The sequence below is a fragment of the Lissotriton helveticus genome, chromosome 8 (assembly GCF_964261635.1).
Source record: "Lissotriton helveticus chromosome 8, aLisHel1.1, whole genome shotgun sequence".
Classification (NCBI taxonomy): Eukaryota; Metazoa; Chordata; class Amphibia; order Caudata; family Salamandridae; genus Lissotriton; species Lissotriton helveticus.
The window spans coordinates 283,291,971-283,309,534 of NC_136069.1; the positions used below are offsets into that span (position 1 = coordinate 283,291,971).

General features: G+C 45.9%; 1 protein-coding gene across 1 annotated transcript in view; it reads left to right on the forward strand.

Moving 5' to 3' along the window:
* The window catches only part of ATM (ATM serine/threonine kinase), a 1,424,234-nt gene that overhangs the window by 462,825 nt on the left and 943,845 nt on the right, over positions 1 to 17,564 (forward strand). Inside the window, exon 24 of the mRNA XM_078657051.1 lies at positions 10,274 to 10,453. Coding sequence (XP_078513177.1) covers positions 10,274 to 10,453 — 180 coding nt within the window. The remainder of the gene's footprint in view (positions 1 to 10,273; positions 10,454 to 17,564) is intronic.

Below are 17,564 nucleotides of genomic sequence, written 5' to 3' on the forward strand. Positions count from 1 at the left end.
CTACCCAGGCCGGCCACCAGCTTGCTTTTATGCGAACAAGCGCGTGTGACGTGCACAGCACTTTTTTCCATTGCGCGCGTGCGCTCAACTCGTGTAACCACTCGCTTTTTTTATTTTTTATTATATTTCGCGCCCGCTTGGCGTTACTTTTACGGCTGCGCGGCCAATGCTTGTGTTTCAGAAGCAGGCATGTGCTTTTCAGACTGACCCCAGCAGGGCCCTACTCCACCTCCCCATACGCCTCCAATTCTCTCTCCCGCTCCCCCTTCCTTCAACAGGGACCAGGCCGGAAACATTCTTTTCCTCACAGTCTGTGATGCGCCCTGTAATGTCACAAATGTCACCCTGGAGATAGGATGATTAGCCGCCAGCCGCAGCAGGTACTGCAATTACTGGATTTGGGGTAAAGTCTGCATCTTAAGGCGACAGTCACACCGCGCCCGCAGGGGGTTCGGAAGGTGCGTGGGACACTGAGTATATCTATTGAGTTAAATACATAGCGCTTTAAGCAACGGGTTAGTGTTCTTCCGCACAGCATCGACGCCTTCCTTACAATACAGAGACTATTTTGCAAGTAGCGCTGCTACGAGGCGCTTTGGATTAAATTAATCATATCAGGTGATGCACTGAGGGTGCTGGGGACTATATCGCCATGATAGCGCCAGTTGCTCACATTCCTTTCCAGTCAGAGCCTCACACTTGTTCCCTCTCCAAGCTTTTCACACGTCCCACGTGCCCCAAGGGCCTCATCCTAGTCGCATGACACAAGCTCGCTGAGCTGTACCTAAGTGGCCCTGTAACCTCACACAGGCTGCCCAGTGCACCTCTTCTGTGTACAATATTCCCACACTATATTGGCCCCACTTACTGACGTGTATAATGCCCCAGACTCCCCAGACTATCCATGTGGCACCAGGGCTTCATTCTGTCCGTACTCCACAAAACCCCCTCGCTGACTGTGTGTCCCAAGCCACTCTCTAACTTGCAGTATACCCAAAGGTTGTCACACCCCCAATGTGCCCCAAGCTCTTCATCTGTCCACGTGCCCAAAGTTTGTCACATTGAAAAAACGTGTCCCATATTCCTTGCAGTTTGTCTGCCCAAAGCAGGGCTCACTGGAGGCTTGGGAGAATGGGGGTTCCTCTGCAGGGTTGGACTGGGATCAAAAGTCGGACAGGGCACACCAAAAAAAAAGCATTGGCATAGCCAGTAGGTCTCGCATTCTGGACCTTATAAGTGTTTAGCCATGCAACAGTTGATGTTGTTGCACCAAGAATATTGTGCTGGATAACTAAACACTTATAAGGTTCCTAAGGCGAGACCTATTGGCTATGCCAAAGCTTGTTTAAACTTACATGCATGTGTAATGTACAAATACCCTTTTCTGCTCATGCTGTGTTTATCAGCTATGTGACACAGGCGACAGAAGGTGCGCAATCTTTTCAAGAGCTTTTTGTGGTCTCGCCCTGCATAGATCCTGGAGGGTAGACAGCACTTTTTTCACTCCTAATGAAGCACTTTGTTGCAAGAAAAGCCATCACAACTGTAACCACAAAGGTTAATTAGTTGAAGTTACTTTTATACCGCTTAACTCAATAGCATGGCTTGAAGGTTCCGTGGAGGAGCCATAGGCATTTTGGACAATTTGTACAAGTCTATAAAACCTATCTAAAAGAGACATGTTAGTGATAGATTCCTTACTCTAGAATATCCCTAGGTGTCAGACTGGATCCTCGGAGGCGGACGAGGGGTGTGACTCTTCTGGAGCCTGGGCGTCCCGCGGCCTACCTGCCATACCCGGGTCCGTCGGTGACTCCCGAACAGGTGGAAGAGTTTCTTGCTGCCATGGACCACCTTTTTAGGCCTCGGGCTCCTGCCGGCACGCCTTTGGGCCCTGGGGTCCCTTGTCCAGATCCTGTTGGCCCGGCGCTCTTCCACCGGCGCTAGCCCCGGCACCACAGGATCCTATGCTCTGGGTGCGGCGTTGCCGGCTCCGGCCTAGCGCCGCCCTCGGTGCCGCACTGGATGCCGTTTATCCCTCCCTTGCCCCGGTTCCAGGACCATTTTGTTCTGGCCTGGGATCCGCCTAGGGAGTTGGCGCCGGACAGGCCCCAGCCGGCACAGTTCCAGACGCCGTTCGTTCCTTCTCCCGCCCTGCCGCTGCAATCAGCCTCCTCTACACTGGAGGTGGACGAGGACTGGGAAGGGTCCGAGGACCCTCTTGCCTAGCAATGTGACTCCGAGCAAGATTGTGTGGATGACTTGGTAGATGTTGGCGACCTCGATGTCTCCTCTGATCCGGGGTTCGCCTCTCCTCTGCCTACGATGGAGGAAGGTGCCTCCTACACGATGGTACTCCGTAGGGCTGCGGAGGCCCTCAATCTCGACCTCCCTATGGTGCTCCTGAAGACCAACCTCCTCACCGAGATGCTCCAGACGGTGTCTAGTTCGTCTGAGCCGTTGCTTCCTTTCAATGACGCCCTAACGGAGGTCCTCTTGGGCACTTGGTCGAGTGGATAAAAATGTTGCCAGATGCCACCGTCCGGCGCCCGGTGACCCTCCCTTCTTGACCACTCACCCTACGCCTGAGAGCCTGGTCATTCAGGCCTCAACATCGCAGAGTGCCTTTCTCTAAAAGGCTAGACCAATTTGGGAAGCGGTTGTTCTCTTCGGTCAGCTTGGGGCTGGGGTCGGTGAACACCGCCTGCTTGTTGGGCCACTACAGCCACTCCTGGTTTTCGTTCCTTTCGTGGCCAAGGTAGAGGCACCCAGGCACGCCGGTCCACCAAGCTTGTACCGAACCAGCCTCAGCGCGGCCGTGGTTGCGGTTTCTGCAGGAGCGGGTCGGGGAACCAGCGTGCGGGCCCGTCCACCACCACCCCCGCTGCTTCTGCCTCCAAACCTTCCTAATCTGAGCTTCGGGGAACACCCCACACCAGTGGGTGGCAGGATCTTCCATTCAGCTGGTCTTCGATATTAACTCTTCGGACCAATCCATTGATAACTTTCAATCCACTCTCTGTCACATCAGTGACTGGATGGGGGTGAATCACCTGAAACTCAACCCCGACAAGACAGAGTTGGTGCTTGTCGGGGGGGCTGCCAATCCTTGGAAATTCATCTTTTGGCCCACGAGGTTGGGTCTTCCCCCCAATCATGTCAACTCAGTAAAAAGCCTTGGGATCATTATCAGTAATGACCTCCCGATGAAGCCCCAGATCAACGCGGTAGTCTCTTCCAGTTTTTTCCAGTTAAGAAAGATCCGAAAGATTGCCCGTTTCTTGACCACCGAGGCTCTCACCCTGGTCCTGTTGGCTTTAGTCATCTCTAGGATAGACTATGCCGACTCCCTTTACGTTGGTATACCGGCATACCAACTGAAGAGGTTACAACTTGTACAAAACCAGGCTGCACGGCTTATCCACCATCAGCCCAGTCACCAACATGTCCGTCCTCTGTTAAAATCCCTCCACTGGCTCCCTGTTTCTGAGCGCTGCAAGTGCAAACTGGGCTGCATTATTTTTAAGTCCCTTGCAGGTACAGGCCCCTCTTTTATTTCTTCACTACTGCACTAATATGTTCCCTCCCGCAATCTCCGTTCCTCCCATCTGGCCTTACTTCGGGCCCCGACCTTTAAACGCAAAAAACTGGGGGGACTAAGGTTCTCATTCCTTGCCCCGGCTTTCTGGAATGCTCTCCCGTTAGGTCTAAGACTAGCCTCCCCCTATACCCATTTTAGGTCCCTTCTTAAAACCCACTTGTTTTGTAATGCCTACAACTAATGCTTCTCGTCCCACGGACTGTCTGTTTTCCTTTTGCTTTAGCGCCAAGAAACCGCTGGGTGTAAGTTGCGCTTTATAAATTCTTTTTACATTACATTACATTACACCTTCCCCACTGGCGCGAAATGACATCAGACAAGTGGGTGCTGCAGATAATCTAACAGGGTTACTCACTTCCTTTCAGTCCTCCCCTCCAGCCCCGCTACCTCGGTACCACGCATGTTGGGGGATCATTTGGGTCTTCTCCTGGACCCTATGTCAGGCGCTCTGCCCCTCTGGACGTGTCTGGAACATCAAGGCATTACATTGGTGGTTCAACACCTGGCAGGTTCTCTGAACGCCAGGGCGGGCGAACTCAGCCGTCGGTGCATGATGGATCACAAATGGCGTCTGAACTCGGACGTGGTGCAAGGTCTCTTTCTGCAGTGGGGAGAGCCCTGGTTAGATCTATTCACCACCGAAGCGAATGCGCCATGTCATCAGTTCTGCGCGTTGGAATTTCCAAGGCGGCACTCGTTCGGAGATGCTTTTAGTCTGTTGTACGCCTCGCTGCGGTCTGTTGTACGCCTCTCCGCCTGTACCACTTCTGCCCAGAGTGCTGAAGAAGATCAGGCGCGACTGGGCCCAAGTCATTCTTGTGGCTCCAGACTGGGCTTGAAGAGTATGGTATCTCGAGCTACTAAGTATGAGCGTCGATCCCCCGATCCGTCTGCCTCTTCGGGAGGATCTTCTTTCGCAGCAGCAGGGGACGGTCCTCAACCCGAACCTGTCCAGCCTCCACCTCCACGCGTGGAGATTGAGCAGCGACAGTTGACGGCTTTTGACCTTCCTCCTGAGGTCTGTAATGTTATTCTCGCAGCAAGGCATTCCTACACTAAAACAGTATACATCTGCCGATGGAACAAATTTGTGGCATGGTGCACAGCAGAGGCTGTCGATCCCCTTTCTGCGCCTCTTTCTGAGGTTCTTCTGTTTCTCTTGTCTTTGGCTCAGCAGGGCTCTGCTCTTGGCACTCTCAAAGGTTATCTTTCTGCCATCTCTGCCTTTCTGCGGCTTCCTGATCAGCCTTCCCTTTTGAAGTCCCCGGTTGTTAACCGTTTCCTCAAAGGTATTACACACACGTTTCCTCCCGTGCCTTTCATAATGCCTCAGTGGGACTTGAATCTTGTTTTGACTTATTTGATGTGCGCTCCCTTTGAGCCCCTTCAAAACTGTCCCTTACGTCTTCTCACTTTAAAGACGGCTTTCCTGGTAGCTATCACCTCTGCCAGAAGAGTGAGTGAGCTCCAGGCTCTTTCTTCCAAACCTCCTTTCCTTTCAATTCATCCGGACAAGGTGGTTCTCAGGACCCGTCCTTCTTTCTTGCCAAAGGTTGTCACGCCCTTCCACATCGGGCAGACAACGCTTTGCCCACCTTCTGTCCGCCTCTTCATCCTTCCAGAGAGGAGGAGAGACTCCACCGTCTGGACCCAAAACGTGTACTCACATTCTATCTTCAGCGTACACAGCAGTTCTGGGTGGATGATCAGCTCATTGTTGGCTATATGATCGCCCAAAAATGTCGGGCCGTGCACAAACTGACCATCTCCTGGTGGGTCATTCTGTGCATCAAAGTATGTTACTCCTTGGCCAAGAAGGAGCCTCCTGTGTGACTGCGCGCCCATTCCACCAGGCCAACGGTAGCCAGTACTGCCTTGGGACGCGGCGTTCCCTTGCAGGACATTTGTCAGGCAGCTATGTGGGCCTCGCTGCACACATTTACCAAGCACTACTGCCTTGACAATCAAGTCCGGAGGGACGGCTTCTTTGGCCGTTCTGTGCTCCGTAACTTTCTGGTTTAATCTTGTTCGCAGACCCACCACCGGGGTTGGTATTGCTGGGGTATCTATTTTAAGGTAAGGAATCTATCACTAACGTGTCTCTTTCAGATGCACAAGTTACTACTTGTGTAACGATATATCTGTAAGAGACATTAGTTAGTGATAGATTCCTTACCGCCCCACCCATCCTCCCCGTTCTGTGAACTGATTACTAGGGTTAAGGTCAACTCTCTCAGGGCCCTAGTTGTATGCACCAATGTTCAGTGTCTTGCATGGATGTGCGTTACTGGTGCGGAGCGGTGTGTACAGAACTGACGTAAGCGCGCATGGGTGGCACCTAAGTACCATCTCAGCGCTGACGATGACAGTGACGGACGCAGAGCCGCAGGATGCCACTTACTGACACGCAGGGGTACTGCTAAGCAAAACTTTCCGGATCCAGTATGATGCCTGGGGATATTATAAGGTAAGGAATCTATCACTAACTGGTAATGTCTCTTACAGATATATCGTTACACAAGTTGTAACTTGTGCATTAACACCTAATGTAACAAGCATCATACATGATCTTCTAGAGAATAGAGGTATGAAGCGTGGAGCTTAGTACATGAATCTGTTAAAACAGAACTCACACGTAAAATGCACCTGCCGTCATGGTTATGGGCATTCCAGAAATGACACTTTGTGATGGTTGCTGAAGCTGGTGAAAAGAGAAATTTTGTTAGGATGGCAAAAGCATTGCACAGCGTGGTCAAACTCTGATCACTAGGGTATAAGCCTGCCGCTACACGGTGAATGGTTTTGTCCAGCCTTTTCTTTAATAAGAGCTACTTATGTTCAATGAAAATCATCCAGAGCTACTAAAATCATTAATGTTGTAACAGCGAGCACATCACACAAAATTATATCAGTGGCCACCCAATGCAATATTACTAGAAGTGGTAAATACAGTTCCTAGACATAGTTGCCAGTAGTGATGTAAAAAAGGTTTTATCGATCTAGAAAGCCTCTGCATGGCTAAAAGTTGACAGCCTTCCTTGGAATACCCCTGGCACCAATGTAATATACGCAATAAGGCTCTACCATCCTGCATTAGTTATCACTCAAATATCCGCTTTAAATACATTTTGGAAATTCAAACATTTTTCTCCAAGCATCACCTTATGAGCTTGAAAATACACACATTTCCATCTCGACTGCACGTTTTTCAGTTTTGGAATACATATATTGATTCAACAAAATAAAAGCTTCAAATTTTAACAGGGTGAGCTGCACACATGCAAGCTACTTATAGGTAGCTAGAGAGCTACCAGTAGCTCACGAGCCACTCCTTGGAGAAGCCTGGTTTAGAATATTCACCAAAACAGTAATGATTTGGAAAGATGGCAGTTCCCTCTTTATGCATTAAGCCAATATTTTATTGTATTTTCCCCCTTTCAAGTCAAAATTACATCATTATTGCCAGCTGCAAAGTGCTGTCCTTTTTAAGTCGAGCTTGGCATAGAAGTTCCGTCTATTTCCAGCCCATCTTTTCAATTGGCTCTTGTTACTGTCCTTTCAAAATCGTTGCTTTTCATTTGTGAATAGGCTTAGTAGTCCCTCCTTGGTACCGCCTTGTCTGCATTTGTAACGTCCCATAACGACTGGACTTTTACTTGTGTTGTCACACAGTCTGCTTTATCTAGTCGGAGAGCACTTTTTTCTTTAATGATCTTCCCTATTCCCCCCATGACGTCTCAGAACACCGCCACCTTTTATATTGTTATTAGTCATGTATATTTTTCCAGCACGTCTACTTTAACTATAGTGGCCATGCTTATTTAATGATTTAATTTACGGCACGGTCCGCTTTCACTTTAGTTGCCGCACTTATTTATTTAATTTACAGCGCGGGCGCTTTCACTTCAGCAGCTACACTTGTTTATTTATTTAACTTACAGCGCCACCACTTTTACTCCATCAAAACCAAAGGGGATGATTGGCGGAGTGTTGAACATTGCAAGCATTCACCCCCAGTCAACTGATCTGGGTTTAATCCATCATTATTCTTTAGCTCACTCAGCCACCCCGGTTCAGACATGGCCATATACAAATCAGTCTGACCCTGTGCCTCATGGGAACAGTCCAGCCCGAACTGTCAAGCCATGTCTTCGCTGGACCGGAAACAAGCATCCTGGGACCGATTTCTGGCTAACTAGCCGTCATCAGCCAGGCTAGCTTGAATCCAGTGGCAAAGTGAGCAAGGGACCCACGTCTGGGCATACCCTGCCAACTTAGGGCGAACAAAGCAAAACCAAAGGGGATGGTGGACGGAGTGTTGAATATTGCAAGCACTCACCCCCAGTCAACTGATCTGAGTTTAATCAATCATCATCCTTTAGCTCACTCTGCCACCCTAGTTCAGACATGGCCATATGCTAATCAGTCTGACCCTGTGCCTCATGGGAACAGTCCAGCCCAAACTGCCAAGCCATGTCTTCCCTGGACCGGAAACAAGCATCCTGGGACCGGTTTCTGGCTATCAGCCGTCATCACTCTAGCAGCCGTGCTACAAAAGCTTTCTTTCTTTATTTATTTTTACACTTTGTGTAAAAGCGCACCATACGCGCTTTCACTTTAATGTTGGCTGTGCCCCTTTCTTTAGATGCTGCTCACTGTAACCTGAATAAACGAGCAGCGTCTAAAAAAAGGGGCGCAGCCACCATTAAGGTGGTCTCACATTTGCAAGAGTTTGAGATATTAGCATTAGAATTGACAATGCCTTTTATATAAATGTATCTAAGAAAAACACATAAATGAAATGCATTATCATTTACAATGCCAATAGCTTAAAATCTTGCAATTGCGAGACCTATTAAATTGAAAATGCTTGTTTAAGCTTAGTTTTTCACCCATAGTCTAAGCCTCAGATAAGAAGTGAATTGCAACTTGTGGAAGTTCGTTTAACCAGAGTCAGAGTCTATAGTAAAAGTTGTGATGGGTTTTAAATGATTATTCTAAAGAAAAGGAGGAGTATGAACAACGAAAGTCGTTGATATTGACATCCAAGATGCTGGAAGATGCCCATGAAGGAAACTTACCCAGCAGTGAAGCGGATGGCACAAGCTTTTTCCACATAGATTACTTTCAGTGGGCTGCATATTCATTTTTCCATCATCTGCTGACATTCACATTTCAGGCTGCAACCCAGAGTAGTTTGGCAGGCATCATTCTTTACTCACAATGATGCATCCCATCTTTTCACCCAAAACAGGTGAACCGTGCATGTAGACAGATAAGAATTGTTAAAATATGTAAACCCATTTAATGAATTAAATTAATAATTACTAAAATAATATATGCAACATTTAAAACTAAAAGTGATTAACAGTGAGACATAATTATTTCTTAAAGTTACAGACACTTCAGGTTGTATGGAAGGCTGGAGAAGGTTTCTAACCTGATAACAGTAATGGAGTGCAATTTAACGAAGTAACAAGGGGATACCAGTACTGAGATCTGGAACAGATTATAGCAGGCAGCTGTATGGTGAACAGAAGACCGCGATCTCAATAGAGTGTGAGAGAATGACCAAAAAAGGGGTAACCGTGAGGAAATAACTGCATGGTGCTAAAGAGGAAGAATTACCACATAGTTTTGGGTAGAATGACTCCACAAAAGTATACATCAAAAGGAAACATAGGGTGATGACCAAAGGGCAGAGACTGAACAAAAAAATGATGTATATAGAATTGCCACAAGTGACCGGACAGAATGGCTAAAAAGAAGAGGTTGCAAATGACTGCTGTGTGTTGGCATAAATATCCACTGCCTTAATAGTATGTCAATACATGGGTGATAAGTGATTACGTAAAAGAGTAGGGTTAATCATTACCTCAGCTGAAGATGCCTGCATTGCCTGGGGCCTACAATGGGTCAATAAGTACTTCTTGCAGGAAAAGAGCCTAGAATAAGGACTGGCAGTTGCAATATGATCTTGAAGTAGATGGGGTACATCTCTGAAGAAAGATAAGTAAAGGACACAAGTCTGACATGCTGCTGCTTAGCTCATTACAGCAATGTGTTTTACAGTCTACATCTATAGCCATTAGAGTTGTACACCGTGCCTGATTCAGGAGTCCCATTTAAAACTCTTTGCCTTATACATTCATCTATAAGGAGGCATTTCCCTCAACATGAAAGAACTTCAAGACCTGCCAGCCCTGGTTTCTTGATAAGGCTATAGTGCATGAAGAGAAGGGACTGTAACAGGTAAATATTTCAAAATGGAGATAAAGGTGTGCCTGGTGCAAGCAGATCTGAGAGTAAATTATATTATCCATTGGAAAGGGCTTTGCAGATGAAGGGGATGTGTGATGTATATGGAACATGCCTCATTCCATGATGTTAGGATAACTGCTAGATTAAGTCTTGGCGCAAACAGTACACCCTGTTTCTTTACTGCCACTTTTGGGTCATTCTGGCATTATAATCGTATGAAAAGTCCTACTAAAGCGATGATAACCTGAATCCAACAGGACTGTCTTAAGGTACTTACTTTTTAGTTAGAAATGATACAAGGAAGAGATTAAACCTGGTTGCTTATTTATTCTGTGCATTTGCAAGCCTTTTTCGAATTTCATGAAATGTTCTGTTGACATTGTTACATTTGTATTTTCTTCTTTTTTGAAGAAGTCTCAAGGCGGTGCAATTTCGGAGGATTTCCCAGATGAAGAGTGCAATAGAAAAGCTACATTGTTGATGTTGGTATCTGTGATTATGTGTTGCAGTCCCATTTGTGAAAAGCAGGCCCTGTTTGCTATTTGTCAGTCAGTCAAGGAAAACGGACTCGACACTCAACTCATCAAAAAGGCAAGTATATTTTCGTTATGCAGTTTGCTGCGCTGTGTTTTGATGTAGGAGTTACAAAATGTATGCTGATTCCCGTTTTATATCCACTGTTTTGAAAATTATACAGAGGTAAGAAAAATATTGTATGTCTTGCTGTGAACGGCTGACAAATTAGGCATTCATAAAACAAGCTACAGAAATTCTTAAGCCCTTTAGGTTGAGGGCTCCTTTTTCATGAGGCTTGCTTCCATGCACATACAAACACTATCACTTCTGGTAAGAGTAAGGCAGACACATTTTGATTTACAATATGATTCAGTAATCATTTGGCTGATTACATGTAATTGGCAATTTGGTGGAATAGTGTTCCACCTAATGCTGGAACTGGATGAATTGTATGAGTAGCATGAAGTCAGCTAGGCCATAAAATCAGCATATAGAATGTTGCTCAGATCTGTCTGTTTCTGCCCCCAATATCGGCCATTGAACCTGATCCTTAGTTGTTTTTAGTCATTATATTTCCCTTGTTTATGTATGTAGGAAATGCCTCTAGTTCCCTGAATTAAATTACATTAACACACTTTTGTTATTGCTGTATCACTGGGCTTTAGCTTATGATTTTTTTTTTACATTTGTTAAATCTACTGTGCTCAGTACATTTCCCAGGTAAGCCTCAGTCTGCACATTAGTCTGCAGCAACTTCCAAGGCCAGCTTTCATCACCCTCCCTCAATGACAATGAAAAGCTATAACTGGGGCCTTCCACCACGCTGCTCCAGGTCAAAAAGTTCCACATAGCTATCCTCCGACTCTGGCAGATTGTCAGGAGGAATCGAAGAACAGGACTCCTGGATTTTTAATAACAACCTTGTCCTGCTAACACCGGTACAAGACGGATCTGGCCCCTTTAATTTACCTCACGGGGAGGAATACGCCGGCGTGACGTCAGGCTCGGAGAGCCTATCAGGAGGCTCTGGAACTTTGAAAGAGAAACCAACTATTCGGAGCGGCGTCCGGCAGTACGAAGAGGAAGATGCGGAGACGACGGAGAAACGCCAAACGAGCTCGCGTCTGGAAGGAGACGCTGCAGAGACGACGTCGACCCGACGGACCCGCATCTCGAAGCAGTTCCAAAAGAAAGCCTCTGAGAAGCCCGACAACGCGCAACGGCCTGCCACACTCCAGGAGAAGGAGGGTGGCTAGTACAGGTACGTCAGCGCCTCCCTGAGTTTTGTTGTACCACGGGGTGGGCAGACTAAATAGGGGGAGGAAACCGCTTTGTGACTGTGTGCTCCACATCTCTGGTTCGGATCGGTGAAAGTCCCCTCACTTGGCCCCCCCTGCCCCAAAGACTCGGAACTCGGCAATAACGACTGACAAATCCTTCCTTTTCTTTTTCTTTTGGTTTCTCCCGAGCTAACTCTGGATTCCTGGAACCGGTATCTCGACCATTGGAGGAGACGAGTCCAAACTCAGAAACCAACAAAAGACTGAAGGACTGTGTTCCATTGGTTGTATATGTGTTGATATATTGGTGTTCCTTGCGTGAACCAAATAAATACTTGACCAGTCAATCACTGGTGTCTCCCGAGTTGTTTGAACCCCCCCCCCTTTTTTCCCTCTAACTTATACACATCTTCTGACTCAACAGAGCCAAGAGGCCCTCCATCTGTGTAGTTCACATCTCCACATGATTCTGGAGCTCTCCTACCACCTTTTGCTATGTTTTTACCAATTTCACAAAAGTATTTTATTTCCTTGATTGTGAACAGGGATGTTTCTCCCTAGAGCTACAGGGTTTAGGTACTGCTATGCATTGTAGGAAGCAGATGTCAGTTTCAAAAATGCTGTCTCTTAATGTCTAGGATCTAAACAATACTCAAAGGCCTTCAACACATCCGAATGTGATCAGGAAGCTCAAAGCCAAGCAATAAGTTGCTGAGCATAGGAAGCTGAGCTGGTCCTGTTTGAGGTCTCAAGTCTGTTCGTACAGCTGATACTGATAGGCAAAATTCAAAAGATGAGTCTCAGTGAAAGCATAAGACAGCCAGCCATCCATGTGGGGCTTGAAACCCTTTTATTTCATTTCCACACCCTTTTATGTCATTTCCACACCAGGGAGAAGACAGCACTCAAAGGATAAGATGTCACCCGATGTCAATGCGCCTTGAATTTCCAAGGCCATTGTTGACTTTGTAGCAGATTGTTGCCTTTAGGGAGTAATTATTGCAATTATTATGGACAGTTCCTTGTTCCCTCTGTCCTCAAAAACCTATAGGGTACCTCAAATGGACTTCTGCCAGTAGATCCTTTCCCCAGGTTCCGTTCAGTCTAACTTAGCACCAGGCTTCACCTTGAAACCTTTGCTGCAGGCTCTGCCAATATTGTTGTACTCAATGCCACCCTCTGCTCTAGCCTCTGCTCCATTGGTGCTGGTGCTGGATGTTGTACTGTGAACAGACTTCTGCCAGATCTCAGCTTGTTCTGCTTTATGTGATAACTAAAGCAAAACCTGCAACTGCTGGCTTATTGCATGCTGTTGGTCGCACAAGCATGCAGGCATGTGTGGGCTCTCCAATGAGCCCTCCTTCTGCAGTGGTTTCAACATAGGTGTGATCAGACAGATGTTATCAAGCTCCCCCCTGGCACTACAACAGATTCCCTGTCGCGGTCAGCAGAGGAGAACCTGTCTTTTGGGAAGTTCTTTTGGCCACTGTTAGCAGTGGCATTGGTAGTGATGGATTGTTATCCCTTAGTGTGGGGCTGCTACCCTTAGGAGCTTGAATTCAGAGGCCTCCGGTCTACTGAGGAGCAAAGATTATGCATCAACTTGCTCCAACTGTGGGTGATTTTTCTGACCCTCAAGGACTTCAACCTCCTTTTGCCGTTAATCTGTTCAGAGCTTGAAGGACAGCATTACTCAAATATGGTATGTGAACAGCAGGGAGGTGTTGCCTCTCAGAATTTTTGTCTGAAAGCTCTGTGGCTGTGGGCCTGTGCTTAGACACAAAAGCTCTGGCTGGTCACCAACCATCTGGCATGCTCCCAGAACATGAGGGGTAATATTCATCTTGCCAACTGAGAGTAGTGCCTCCACCTAAAGGTGGAAGAGATCATCTTTGTCCTCTGATCCCACACCCCTAGTAAATCTCTTTGCTACACAAGTAAATGCCTATTACTCCTAGTTCTGTGTCCTCCAGGTTCAGTTGCAGGAAGCCCAGGGTATTTTCCACTGCACTAAGCATTTCTCTCAATACCTTTGATTCGTTGATGGCTGAAGTAGCTACGCCTAGACCGCACTCAAGTCATTCTTATTGCCTCAGATTGGCTGAGAAGGGTATGCAGACTTTCTGCGACTATCTCCGTTTTCCCCCATTCATCTGCCACTTAGAACGGAACTCCTCTCCCAGTCAAAGGGACAGGTACTTCATCCCAACGCCCAGAGTCTCCACCTTCTTGCCTGGAGATTGAGCAGGAGCACCAGAGCTCATTTAATCTCCTGTTGGAGATGGTAGATGTTCTCTTTTTGGCATGGCTGTCCTTTGTGAAGTCTGTTTACGTTGGATGGCGGAACAGATTTGGAATGCAGGGATGTATTGATCTCATGATGACACATATTTCGGATGTGCTTTTGTTGGCCAAGCAAGGTTGTGCAGTAGGCACAGTTATGTTGCAGCTGTATCAGCGTGCATTTGATTGTCGGACCAAAACTCTCTGTTAAAGTTCCTAGTATTTTATAGGTTTTTTGAATAGGCTGTCTTATATGTTTTCACCTTCCCCTTTTAGTAATTACAGTCTTTACAGAAGAGGACTGGACCTGCTGTGTGTGGCCTAAGAAGAGTCTGAAGGACTTGATCTGCTCCCTATTGCACCAGGGACAACGAAGTGGACTTCAAGAGTTAAAAGGCTGCCCAACGGTTTAGGCTAGTGGGGTACAACAAGCTACAAGAGTACTTTTCCTGGAAATACCCAGCTGAACGGTGGCAACTGGACCTGAACTTGACCCTGCTGTTTGCCTCTCCTTGACATGGAGTCTATAAGTTACTCCCCTGAGATGCTGGGGGTCTTTAGAAGTATACTCCTTTGGTGGATTGGGACCTAAAAGACTAAGTCAGAAGGCAACATATTGTCCAAGACGAACCTGGTTGATGTATCTGACCCATGCTCCATCTCGGTCAGCCTCAAATTGAGCCCATCACGACCATTGACTATCATCAGTGCTTTCTGTTTTTTGCCTCTTATCTACTAAAAACCTCTAAAAAAAATCATATTCCTGGTTCTCCATATTGGAATGTTGTCATTTTGTTTTACATTTGTTTGTAATTCCCTTTGGGATTTTTATTGATTCATGTTTTGACTTAACTATAGCGGTGCTACTTAAATACTACACATTGCCCTAAGTTAAGCCTCTCTTCTCTTTGCCATAGCTACTAGGGAGTTGAGCTCAGGTTATTTGAGGTGAGTTGTCAACCACCCCCACTAATATTCCAATTTTTTAGAAAACGCCATTAACATATCAGAATTCAGGTTTCTCGTCTTCCCACCCCTACCCTGCACATGAGCAAACCAACCCTATCTAATCAGTCCAATAAAACACTGACGCACATCTGGGACAATTGAGACTATTTAGACCAGATAGAATGAAACAGAAGACAACGTGACTGTCTAGAAAAGGAATTAAAGTGAAAAGATTTTCTGGGAATGTTTATGTAGGATGCAACAACAGGTCAAAGTGGGGATGCTGAAAATACATATTTTCTGCAAATCTTCTGTTGCAAACATTGTGTGTTTTTAAGGATGGCATGGAATTTAGTTAAAGCCTGCTGCAGCAGCAAGTTTCACCATCGTATGAAACAAAAGGGTTAACATACACATGGAAACATGGGCCTTCGTGAGTGAATACAGCAGAGTTTCTAGACGATATAGAGAATGATTTCAAGGTGTGGGTGGTCAGAATGATTGGTGGGGCCCTTTTGTTAAAAGCCAGTTTCCACTTGGGAAAAGGATTCACCATTTGACTTAATTGTGAAGATGCACTGAATAACGGTCAAGGTATTTTGAAGAGATTAAATATATGGATTCATTGTGGGAGTTAATAGGCCTGTCTAGTGAGAGCCATAGAATTTTTGCAGAGCTAACGTCTTTCTGACAACCATGGGGGGACTTTTTAGCCAGGCAGTGTGTGTTGTGTTAAGGTCATTCCCATAAACCACTTGCCATTTTGAGTATGGGGATGTCCAGTAGGGGTTATCTCGCAGGGAAAAGCCAGGACGGGTTCCCAAAGCAAGCGCTAAGAGACCTGTCGGTGATTCGGCGCTATATAAATCGAAATTAACATAACATAACATAACATATGGTCACTCTGTGAGTCTGATTTCTGGTGAGGTTGGTGAAGGGCATATAACTTTAAATATTAGTGTTTACATGTTATTTTTGCGCTTTTAAGTCATGCATTACATGTGTTACAGGGAATAAAGCAGAATCATACCGAGGTGTAAACTGGAAGCTATTTTTGCCATTAAACTGTTGTAATGCCACACAAAGTGTACAGACAGCCCTGGTTGTGGCCATTGTGGTTCTGACTAGCCTACCAAAGCTATCTGTGGTTTAGTTAAAACTACCTTGGTTGTTTGCAATTTCTACCAGATTATATAGTTTATACCCTATATAGTTAAAACTACAGTTTAAATTTGGTCGTATCACCTATATCAAATATTACACCTATGTGTGCCTTCCTTGTTAACATAACATGTTAAGTGCTGCTTCTACATGAGTGAATCAGTACTGAGCACTATGTTTTACAAAGGTCAAATTGTACTGCAGTCCTTCAGTGACATGACAACTTCATTTTGGTTTTACTTGCTAAATTAGATGAGAAATAGCATTTGAAAGAACACCTTTTTTAAGGTTTACTTAATTTATGCAAAGTTATTTTCTTTAATTCTTTATGAAGATTTGTAGTGAACAAAAACACATGAAGTATCCATTGAAAGGCATGGTTTCAGATCTTCCAACTTTATGCATCATTAGTCATAAATTCAACTCAAACGGTAATATCAGGTATAACGTGTTCACATAACATCTACAATAAATGTAACAGCATGCGAGTTTGACCAAACAGTTTGTTTCGCAGTTCTCTTTGACGCCCTTTCCTAGGGTTTGATAGCCCTCTTACATTGCAAGACAGACATCTGAACTGCAAGCCTGCGCTCCACGTATTAGGAGAGGTCATGTATGTGGCACGGTTCAAACCATAACATAATGCAGCTGTGTAAGTCTCGCTGCTCTATCTAAGTGAAGAGGCATCACACTGGGCCAAAAATATACATAACTGGTAATAACCCACAATAGGGACACATACAAAAAAGGACCCGGTGAATCCCATTGAGAACCTTGCAAGAAAAGCAACAAAAAAGCAAAGATGGGGGGGCGAAACAGGAGGAAAGATCTTCCAAAGGGGGTAGGAAACACTCCTGAGGTACCGTCTATGTAAAATAAACATGACATCTAACTACAATCCCTCCTCATTCAAGGCAATTTCACGGTTGCTAATGTTCTTTGTTGCATAAATGTTCATAGTTTATTCGTAGCTCACAAATTTGCGCCGCCGTTTCGTAGATTCGGTCCCAGTTGAAGCATAAAAATGCCATTTGTGGGCAGCAGGGTGCAAGGGCAATCGTGACAACATTGAACCCAAGGGCTGCTAGGATCTAGAGACTCTCCATTCTCCCCACGTTTCTGAAGGGCATTTGTGTTTTGATGATGTTTCCAGAATTTCCCCACCTCATCTGGAGTCTCAAAAACGTGACTTTTGCCGCCCAACTGAACACGCAGTATCGCCAGATACAGAATTGCGTACTTGACATTTGCCTTCTGCAAAGTGCATTTATTGTTTATATACTTGTGTTGCACCTCTTGCACCATTGCCATGAAGTCTGGAAAGAGTGCTGTATCTGATCCTTCGTTCGCGGGCCAGTCTCAGCACCGCATCGTGATCTTGATAGTTAAGGACTTTGGCTATGATCATTCTTTGGTGAGCCCCCAGCACCGGGCCCGATCCCAGTGTTTGGTGCGCTCTCTCAACTGCAAAGGTACTTGAAAAGGCCTCCTTGCCAAAGAGGTCTATCAGAACT